Consider the following 11,250-nt stretch of genomic DNA (forward strand, 5'->3'; position numbering starts at 1 on the left):
CCACAAAAGAATCCATGAAAGAGCAGTTTACCAATCAGAAACCAGACTCGAAGATTACCCTAAATAACTCGACCAATCAGCACCCTCATAAGACCAATTCATTGGGCCATATACCCAAATCTCCATATATCTTTCTTAACTGTGAGCCCCACTGGGCCCACCAATACTACACATGACCACTTGAACCTCCAAATGACATTTCATGAGTTTTGGGGACCAGCAATAAATTTTAGCTAAGCTACATTATTTCCATATATACACCATGCAATATATGTCACGAGCCCTTGAACTACACATTGACATTTTATTATACAAATAGCTAAAACAATAAAGCTAGTATCCAGCTTTTAGTTGGTGTTAAAAAAAAAAAATCATGTTAACCACCAAGAAAACAGCTAATGCTGTTGGTGGTAAGACTGCTAGGGCTTGTGATAGTTGTGTACGAAAGCGGGCTCGATGGTATTGTGCTGCTGATGACGCTTTTCTTTGTCAAAGTTGTGATGGCTCGGTTCATTCGGCTAACCAGTTGGCTAGTCGACATGAGAGGGTGCTTCTCGAGAGCGCACCCTCTAAGCTCTTTGGTTCAGGCGTCAATTCGCTTGAACCAACGTGGCACCAGGGGCTCACGCGTCGAGCGCGTACTCCACGTCTACGGTCTAAATCACATTCTTTCAAGTTACAAGGAAAGAAAGATGTGGTAAACTCCTCCGCTCCTTTAGTTCCCGAATTGGGAGCTTTAGAAGCATCGTTGTTTGATGACGAGGAAGAAGAGGAACAACTTTTATATCGTGTTCCGATATTTGATCCTTTTGAAACTGAAATTTGTAATGTTGAGAACGAAATAAGCACAAACTTAAGTTTTATAGTGGAAAACAAGCTAGAAGAAACAAGTAATTTGGATGGTCTTCACGGTTTTGATCTCCCAACTGATGATATCGAACTTTTGGAGTTTGCAGCCGATGTTGAGAACTTATTAGGGACAGGTTTTGATGATAGTTCATGTAGGATTGACGATCTGGGGTTAACTAGTCATTATAAAGAAGATGATCACACTAACAATATAGGATTTTGCTTTAATGAAAATAGGGTGAAAGTTGAAGAAGCAATTTTAGGGTTTGATATGGATGAAACTAGGGAAACACTAGATTGGGACTTCGGTTATGATTCCGAGATGGCGATTAAAGAGGAGGATAAGAAAGCGATACTTGTAGAAGAAGAGCATACAATGATGGCTACAAATGATGAATTTAACGAGAAGGTCGAAAAATTAAGCATAAACTTAAGACTTAATTATGACGATGTGATCACTTCTTGGGCTGATCAGGGTTCTCCATGGACTAGCGGATCCCGACCACAACTTAATTCTGATAGTTGCTGGCCCGATTTCATGGTTTGCTCTCTATCTACTTGTTTGTTAATTTTTTTTTTTTTGAATGGCAAAAACACATCTAGTTACGAATAGTCAGCAACATGACTCGAGCTCACAACTTTAAGACTGATAAGTTACCTCAATATGCTAGGTCAAATATTCTTTGATTGTTTTATTTTGATTTATTCAAATTCATTTGTTTATAATCGTATCTTTCTCTAATAAAGAAGAAATCTTTCATTTAGGGTTTGCATTGGACCGGGAATAACAATTCTTCATATGGAGGCATAGGAGGAAGTGATGGAGGAAGAGAAGCGAGAGTGTCGAGGTATAGAGAGAAGCGAAGAACTCGATTGTTTTCGAAGAAGATAAGGTATGAAGTAAGGAAACTAAATGCAGAGAAAAGGCCAAGAATGAAAGGGAGGTTTGTAAAAAGGGAAGCATTTGGTGAAACTTCTTCAAGTCCTAGTTTACCAACTTACCTAAGAAAAAACTAGTACTAGAATCATGAACAAATATGCTTTGTTCAGTAATTTGTCGATAAATCTCCGATATTTGTTTGTTTTCTTGCAAATATCAGGACCTGCTGTGTTACTAGACATGGTCGGTCACTTTTATATTAGTTTTATTGAGTAAATATGTAACTTCGTTTGTATTTCCATCTGATCGGTCAATCTTCAACATGCATGATAGTATTTATATAGCTTACATATGTAGTTTCGATTTGAGTTTTGAACTTGGTGTCTATGTAACACAATACAAAACCTCAAGTTCATGGTTCAAACATGTATACTTTTGAATCAACTAAATCAAAAATCGCATAGAAGAGATATTGCAAATATAGTGAACACTCGCACAATTTATGATTATCAAATTACATGTCTTCTAGTATCTTCTGGCCATTTTCAACTAAAATTATGTATGAACTAAATTAATATTGTATGTTCAATAAAGTGACTTAAATCATCTACAATTACGATTAATATTGCCACCGAATATATATCACGGGTAATATAACTATAAATTTTGATTCCACAAAATTTACGTTCTCAGTTTTACTTTTTTTTTTTATTTAGGTCATAGTTTCTAGATCAATTGCCCTCGATGTATCTGGGATTTTTTTTTTATTTTATTTTTTTATTATTTTTTTTATAGGAAATAATATATCCAACCATGATTTTGATCGATCAACATCAATTTTCTATAATACCCTTAAATGAGGTTTTATACAAATTTTATGTTGGCCTCTTGATGATGACCCTGTAGTAGTGTCTTGCTAAGATGGTTTTGAGTTTTGGCTTTAATGTTATTCTTTTATAATAATCCTCCCATATCATTATATTCTTTTTTCTTTGAAACACAAGTTGTTGGCGTCAAATACTCTCATTTGCCTGCCACACATGCACTTTCGGGCAAAAACCCGAACCGCATTACAGAGATCCGAACCTTAAACCATCCCCAGGGGCAGGCGGGTCGGGCCCGGGTCCTGATTACGGGTCGGTAAAACCTCCCCGAGGCAATCCGGCTTTCAAGAAATAAATTCACGGATATTTTAAGGAGAGGGATTCGAACTTGAGACTCGCCCACTGTAAGACCCAAATATTTATTGTACATAATGTATTTATGGTGTACTATGCATGTATGAAGTGTACGAAGCATGTACGTGTTGCTTGCTAGAACGTCGAAGGAAACTGGACGTTGTCTGAAGTGACAAGGAGTGTACGTATCTTTTCAACCCCAAATAAAGTTGGTGTTAATGTTTCAAAGCCTTACCATTGGAAAGGAAATCTTATTACGTTTCCAACGATATTTGATTCATCGAAAACGGAGCTACGGTCAAAAAGTTATGGCCAAATTACGTTTCCAACGATATTTGATTCATCGAAAACGGAGCTACTGTCAGTTGGAGCGGCGCCCCACCTTGTGGCGTGGCGCGCCGCGCCGATCACTGCTGAAGCAATTTTCAGCCTTTTTAAAGGCTTTAAATGAAGGGTACTTTGGTCTTTTCACTTGGGGTCGGTTTAGGGTCATCAAAACTGATCCTTTGATCAGTTTGGATCATATTTCACTCATCAAACACTCTCATCTTCAAACCCTAGAGTGAGAGGAGAGTTTTAGAGAGAGAGAGCTCCAATTGGAGAAGAAGAAGGGTGTTTCGGGTCAAACCTCAGGTATTAAAGTTGTTCCACTCGTCAACGGCATCATTTTGGCGGTATTGGTAAGTTCTAACTCCGAATTTCATTGTTGATTTTGCTATTCAAAGTTAGGGTTTGAACTTGATTTGTTGATAAACCAATTTAGACTCATGAAGTGGGTTTAGTGATGCTAGTAATCGGGTTTATTGTTATTGTTGGTGGATTTCGGGTTGGTGAACAAATTGGTTATGTTTAGAACTTGAAATTGGGTTTAATCACTTAAGTTAGTGATTATGGAAGTATTGAAACTCATTTACGGTTATTTGGTTGACTAAGTTTGACTTTGGGTCAAATTAGAGTTTGGTGGTGATTATGACCCGATTGGCGATTTAATGAGGTTGATAAACTTAAAATGTATTAAGTTAAAGTATGAAACCGAGTTAAATGTGTTTTGGTGTCAAAATTTGTAAAGAATGAGGTTTTGACCTTTATGGGTCAAAATTAGGGTTTAAGTGTCAAAATGGGTATGACACGTGTTTAACACTTGAGTTCGGGTTTAATTGGCATATTATGACCATTCTCACTTGCGTTAGTGATTATTGGTTAGTTTGGGCACGGTTTGTGCTCGGAAGTGCATTTGGGTCGAAATTGCACTAAGTGGCGAATTGGGTTGGTTTGTAAATCCATCCTAATTGTATTGTTGTAATTGTGTTAATGGAATAGGTATTTTCCATTGGCGAGTTGCGGATCACTTGGAAGCTTTCTTCAAGACTTCAAGGTGAGTGATATTATCCTATGTACATATGTATGTGTAGGATGGGTGCGGGTCGGGTGAAGTGAATCTCGGCTATAGAGCTCACTTCACATGTAGGTGGACTTGATGGACTTTTGTATGAGTCCAATTGGCACGGTTGTGCGTTTTGGTTGACCATCTTTGGCAAAGTATTCGTTCGTGTGTACGTTATCACACATGGTTGTGATTTGGATGTTGTGGCCCCGATGTGGTGGATTTTATAATCCCGTGACCGTGGGTTTGAGTTGGAGAAGTGAATCGCGTGTGGTTTCGGATTCACGATGACGCGTGTGGTTTCGGTCATCTTATCAAATGAATCCCGTGTGGTTCGGATTCGTGGTGACTCGTGTAGTTCGGTCATCTTATTGAGGTAGTAATCTCGTGTGGTTTCGGATTACTAAGGCTCGTGTAGTTCGGCCAACCTCGATGTTGTGAAGATAGTAATCTCGTGTGATTTCGGATTACTAAGGCTCGTGTAGTTCGGCCAATCTTCATGGTGGTATCTTTGGGTTCTCGGTAAAGGGTTAAGGTGTTAACCTTGTTCGTTTATATTATTGATATTAATGTGTCGTTGTGTTGTAGCTAACCCTCCGGGTGTAGCTATTTGGCGTTGTTCACTTGGTCGTTGGTGGACTTACAATTTGTTGTTGTACCTTTAGCTTGATGCTTAGAGATTTTACGGTATGCTTAGTGTAGTTGCTTTATATTTGGATGCTACGGTATGCGGTATTTGTTTGTGTGGCGTATTCATTTTATACATATATATGTATGTAGTATATTATCATTCACTAAGCATTAGCTTACCCTCTCGTTGTTGACTCTTTTTATAGATTGCATGCGGATGGTGGCTCGGGTAAGCGCGAGGACTAGAAGGCTTGCATAGTTGCTTTAGTGACTTGCTCTTGGATTGTTTAGGATTGGGTAGTGTATTCCCGATCGCCATGCTTGGCTTTATTTTGTATTAAAATCTTAAAGTCAAAAATTGTATTTTGGTACTTAAGGTGGTAATATGGGTCGATGTGGGACCCACTTCGTAAACTTAATTTTATTAGTTAAACGTGCTAGTTTTATATATATGAATTTATGGTTAAAAGCGTTTTGGCTAAAAACGTCGGGAACTAGTCAAACATTTTCGTTAAATTGACTTCCGGGGACAGCGGGCTGTCCAGGTGGTTTGGCGCGCCGCGCACCCACCTGGCGCGCCGCGCGAATGAACTGATCAGCAAAATTTTTTTTATGTTGTGAAAATTAACGGGGTTTTGTCGTGGTTTGGTTTGGGTTGTTACAAGTGGTATCAGAGCATGGTCTAAGGGATTTAGGTGACTTGAGATAGGTGCCTAGACTTAGACTTTTGTGTGTGCGTAATTTGTTGCGGGACTTGTAGGATTACGGGTCAGGAACGGGTCTAGTTAGTGCCTCGTTTATAGGTTGACTAAAGTTTATATTAGTAATGCGGATATTATTAATATGCTTTTGTGTTGTGGTAATGATTCTCGCGTATGTTTGTATCGCGTAGAATTTTGGTTGTGCTTGTTTATATCATCGAGCGAGGCGGTCGTTGTACTAACGAGTCGATGCGGCGTGCGTGCGTAATAAGAACTTGCAGACCTTATTACGGGTGCAAATCGTGTCTAACAAGTGATGTACGACGAGTGTTTAGCAAGATGGGTCGGTGTTGTGCGTGTTTACTTATACGTTCGTGATCTAATCGTTTTGCATTCCTTAGAATGGCGACGGGAAGTGGGATCGATACGAACGACGCGGAGTTTAACGCTAGAGTTGCGGCCGCCGTTGCGGAGCAAATGCGTGGGTTGGAAGAAAGAATGGAAAGGAAGTATTCCGAACTTCAATGTAGTAGTGAAATGGAGCGTTATCTCAAAAGCTTCATGAGGACTAAACCCCCGATGTACGACGGAAAACCGGATCCTTTGGTAAGCACCACTTGGATTTCGGATGTCGAAGGGTGTTTTCGTACTATTGATTGCCCTCCCGAGAGGATGATGAGACTCGCTACGAGTTTGTTGCGGGGTAGGGCAAGGGATTGGTTGGATGGTAAGATTGATCTTGTCGGTGGTGAGACGTTTATGGCCTTATCGTGGGATGAGTTTAAGGAGGAATTCTTTGAGGAGTTCCGGACTTCGGCCGATTTGTGGGAATTGCGTAATGAGTTGCGAAATTTGCGACAAGGATCTATGGATTTGAGTACTCTTAAGACGACCTTTATGGCGAAGGCTCGTTTTTGTCCGGAGTATTTGGGGAATGATCGTTTGTTAATGGGGGATTTCTATCGGACCTTGAATGATGACTTGAAGGGTAAGATTAGTCGGGGTCAAGCGAAATCATTTTCGGAATTATTCGACTTGGCTAGAGGTTTCGAGTCGTATTCACGATCGAAGAGGGGTGAATCTTCAAGTGAGAGAAGGGTTGTTTCTTATGGTGCTCCGAGTAAGAGGGCTAAGGGTCCGAGTGTGAGCACGGGTGGTACGCGAACGGGTATATCGGATTCTAGTGCGGCTAGATGTTACAATTGTGGCGTGAGGGGTCACAAGTCTTGGGAATGTTCGGTACCAAAGGGTGGTAGTATGGTGTGCTTCAATTGCCAAAAGGAAGGACATCGTAAGTCGGAATGTCCCAAGTTAGCGGGGACGGGTGCGGCTGTAGCGACCCGACCAAATCGACATTGACGGCGCCGTCTACTTAGGTCCCGTTACGTGGTCATAAGTCTTTAAAACAACGTTTGACCAAAAGATATGTCGCATTCATTTCAAATGTAAAGGTTGTTCAAGTTTTACAAGAATAGTTCCACCACAAGTTACGATACCAAGTTTTAAGTACAAATGAAACTTATGCGACACAATTTAAAAGTATCCAAAAGACGCTCCATGTATGCATGTATACTCGACATCCAATGCAAGTATCAAAATAATGAGCGGAAGCATGTATCATGTATCGTTCAAGGACCTGAGAAAAACATAGAAATCTGTCAACGAAAACGTTGGTGAAATCATAGGTTTAAGTAAGTAAGTACAAGTGAACCACAAGATTTGCATCAATGAAATAATAGTAATACATTCCAAAAGTTTGTTTCACGAGCACCCAATTATCAATGCTTAACATTTCCTTCCATTGAACCCCATCACTTAGTGCTAGAACATACACTGTTTCTCGAAAATATATTTCATTCGTAAACGGTAGCGAACCGTTTGAATGAGGGTTTGTCAAACCCATATGGATCCATACAACATAAGTTCTCGCTTACACCCGGCAAGTGTAACTAATGATAATCGAATTGAGGATTTTGTTCTAAACTCGTATGTAGAATGTTTGTTTTTCCTGTACTTGTGTTCACTTAGTAAAGAAATGTTTATGTTTTCTCATCCCAAATGTAAGTTCAAAAAGAGTAAAAGTGGGACTATGATCTCACCTTGAATGCACGAGTAGTAAAGTACTTCGACAAGTAAACGTGTGCAAAGAACAATGCTAGTCTTGACCTAAACAATAGGTTTGTATCAATAACGGTAAACACGATAGGTCAAAGATGTTCAATTAGTCCTATGGCTCGTTACGACTCGATTATGTAGCATGTGAATCAACTAGTCAAGTTTCATGCACGATACAAGTAACTAAGCATGTTAGAACGATCGTATAATTGTTTGGTTAAGTTTGACTAAAAGTCAAACTTGGTCAAAGTCAAAGTCAACGGGGTCGGATCGGGTGTCCGACAATTTTCTCATGATGAGAAATCATTTATGAGCAGAATGGCCAAGTTTCATGTTAATCGGAGTTACGGTTAAGCGGGAAACATTTTGTGAAAGGAAAAATAAAAACTAAAATGAGCTGGGCATATGCGCGGCGCGCAAAGGGTTGCGCGGCGCGCACCCAAGTGTAAATCCTGGTCAGAACTTAACCACGAAGGCAAACATCTGGGATTTCTAATTTTGCGCGGCGCGCGGGTATATGCGCGGCGCGCAATACCTGGGAAACATGCAGTTTGCAGAAAAAGACCAAGTCACGAACCAAAACTCAAATTAACCTATTTTATGAACCGAAAACATCCAAAATGCATACTATATATCGTCGGAAAGGTAATTTGACAAGGAAAACAACTAAACACATTTCATCAATCAATCTACCTATTACAACAACCAAAACCGCATCTAATGCTTAACATTAACCGCATACAAGTTCATAAATGCAATTCAATGATTCGGGCAACCAATTTACATGAATGATATGCCGTTTCGAAGGTAATCAAGCATACAATCCAACTAAACACTTACCAATAATAATCCATGGCATTCAATGCATCACAAGTCCATTTCAAGTTCATCAAACCCTAACCCAAATTCACCAAAATCACTAATCAAGTTCATGAAGTTTTCTAAGGCAACCTACACATCAAATTGAAGCTAGTGATGCTAGTAACACAATTAAAACATCAACTTTTAACATCTAACAACATATGATCATCCAAAATTCAAGAACAACACACCAAAATTCAAGTTCATGCTAGTTACACTAAAACAACGAGATCGAGCATACAAATTACATACACGACATCACAATGAGCCATAGACACTAACTAACACCATTTCAAGTCAAAAACACGAATTTAGAGAAATCTAGAGTTTTAGAAATGTTACCCAAACGAGATGAAGTTGGTACCAAAATGAAGAGGATGAAGAGAGGATCACGAATATGTAATTTATTTTGTTGTAAGCCTCCTAGATCGGATTTAGATGATGATTGAATGAATTTGGTTTTGGGTGTGTGTTCTTGCTAGAGAGAAAGAGAGAGAGATGGAGGTGGAAATGAATGGGTGAAAGGGGTTGACCCTTTGACCTAGTCAAGGGTTTGATCCCTTGTCAAGTTTAGTCCCTCAACTTTCGTTCGGGTGCGGGAATTACCTAAACGAGATAATTTAAAACGCGTATCAACGGGAGATGTTATAAACATATAACGGACTTTATATTAGTATAACGGAAAAGTAAATGGAAAAAAGCGGGATGTTACATTACCTACTCCTTAAAAGAAATTTCGTCCCGAAATTTAAGTAGGCGTAGTAGTCGTTGTTTCTTCCTCGAGATCTTGCGTTTCCGAATTCACGAATAGATGAGGATACTTCCTTTGCATTTGATCTTGTCTTTCCCAAGTAAACTCGGGTCCTCTTTTGGCATTCCAACGAACCTTGACAATCGGGATTCGGCTTTGTTTCAATGTCTTGACGGAGGTGTCCACAATTTCAACCGGTTCCTCCACAAAATGAAGTTTGTCATCAATAGTAAGTTCTTCGAGAGGGATGACGATATCGGGTTCGGCAAGACACTTTTTCAAGTTAGATACATGGAAGGTAGGATGAACGGAGTTCAATTGAGGCGGAAGATCTAAACGATAAGCAACGGTTCCAATACGCTCCAAGATTTCGAAAGGACCAATATACCGCGGATTTAGCTTCCCGCGTTTCCCAAAACGGATTACACCCTTCCAAGGTGCGACTTTTAACATTACTCGGTCACCGACTTGAAATTCAAGATCGTTGCGTCGTTTGTCGGTATAGCTCTTTTGACGACTTCGGGCCGTCCTAAGCCTATCTCGGATTTGAACGATTTTCTCGGTGGTTTCGTGAATGAGTTCGGGTCCGGTGATTTGCACGTCGCCTACCTCGGCCCAACAAAGAGGTGAACGACATTTGCGGCCATATAGCGCTTCAAAAGGTGCGGCTTTAATACTCGCGTGATAACTATTGTTGTAAGAGAACTCGGCGAGAGGTAAGTGCTTGTCCCAAGCTTTTCCGAAATCAACCACGCAAGCTCGTAACATGTCCTCTAAGGTTTGAATTGTACGTTCGCTTTGTCCATCGGTTTGAGGATGATATGCGGTGCTCATGTCTAAACGCGTTCCCAACGCTTCTTGCAATGTACGCCAAAATCTAGAAACGAAACGGCCATCTCGGTCGGAGATAATCGATAAAGGTACACCGTGTCGGGCTACGATCTCCTTAATGTAAAGTTGTGCAAGTTTCTCCATTTTGTCCGTTTCTTTCATGGCAAGGAAGTGTGCGGATTTGGTGAGACGGTCAACAATAACCCAAATGGTATCATAACCGCCCGTCGTTTTTGGTAGCTTGGTGATAAAATCCATCGTTATCCTTTCCCACTTCCATTGCGGGATCTTGGGTTGTTGAAGTAGTCCGGACGGTCTTTGGTGTTCGGCTTTGACTTTGGAACATGTCAAACACTTGGAAACATAAGTAGCTACGTCCCTTTTGATGTTCGGCCACCAATATATTTGTTTAAGGTCGTGGTACATCTTATTGGCACCGGGGTGAATCGAGTATCGTGACTTATGGACTTCATCTAAAATAAGGCTTCGTAGATCCCCATAACTAGGCACCCAAATTCTTCCGGCGAAATATCGGAGTCCGGTTTCTTTAACTTCGAATCGAGAGGTGAGGACGTTCAAGTGTTCGAGAGAGATGTTTTCATCCTTGAGAGCCTCATCTTGGGCTACCCGAATTTGGCTATTAAGGTTGGTGTGAATGGTGATGTTTAAGGCTCGGACACGAAGAGGCACCGCTCTTTCTTTTCGCCTTAAGGCATCGGCTACTACGTTTGCCTTCCCGGGATGGTAACGAAGCTCGCAATCGTAATCGTTCAAAGTTTCAATCCACCGTCGTTGTCTCATGTTTAGTTGCTTTTGATCGAAAATGTGTTGGAGACTTTTGTGGTCGGTAAAGATAGTACTCTTGGTTCCATAAAGATAGTGTCTCCACATTTTAAGTGCAAAGACGACGGCTCCGAGTTCGAGATCATGTGTCGTATAGTTTCGTTCATGAATTTTGAGTTGTCGAGAAGCATAAGCAATGACTTTCGTTCGTTGCATCAATACACACCCAAAACCATGTTTCGAGGCGTCGCAATATACAACAAAGTCATCATTGCCTTCGGGAAGTG

General features: G+C 40.4%; 1 protein-coding gene across 1 annotated transcript; it reads left to right on the forward strand.

Annotated features, from left to right (window-relative positions):
* Window positions 1-365: 365 nt before the first annotated feature.
* On the forward strand, window positions 366-1,896 carry LOC139874322 (zinc finger protein CONSTANS-LIKE 16-like). Its single transcript, XM_071861769.1, has 2 exons — window positions 366-1,390; window positions 1,615-1,896. The coding sequence occupies exons 1-2, from the start codon at window positions 374-376 to the stop codon at window positions 1,864-1,866; spliced, it is 1,269 nt and encodes a 422-aa protein (XP_071717870.1). The 5' UTR covers window positions 366-373; the 3' UTR covers window positions 1,867-1,896.
* The last annotated feature ends 9,354 nt before the right edge of the window (window positions 1,897-11,250 follow it).

Source organism: Rutidosis leptorrhynchoides, chromosome 1, assembly GCF_046630445.1.
Source record: "Rutidosis leptorrhynchoides isolate AG116_Rl617_1_P2 chromosome 1, CSIRO_AGI_Rlap_v1, whole genome shotgun sequence".
Lineage (NCBI taxonomy): Eukaryota > Viridiplantae > Streptophyta > Magnoliopsida > Asterales > Asteraceae > Rutidosis > Rutidosis leptorrhynchoides.

What these genes read in the sequence shown, in the direction of transcription:
- LOC139874322 (XM_071861769.1), top strand. Translation starts at nt 374, where the DNA reads ATGTTAACCACCAAGAAAACAGCTAATGCTGTTGGTGGTAAGACTGCT. An exon ending in GTTGCTGGCCCGATTTCATG is followed by an intron (nt 1,391 to 1,614) that starts GTTTGCTCTCTA and finishes TCTTTCATTTAG; the next exon opens with GGTTTGCATTGGACCGGGAA.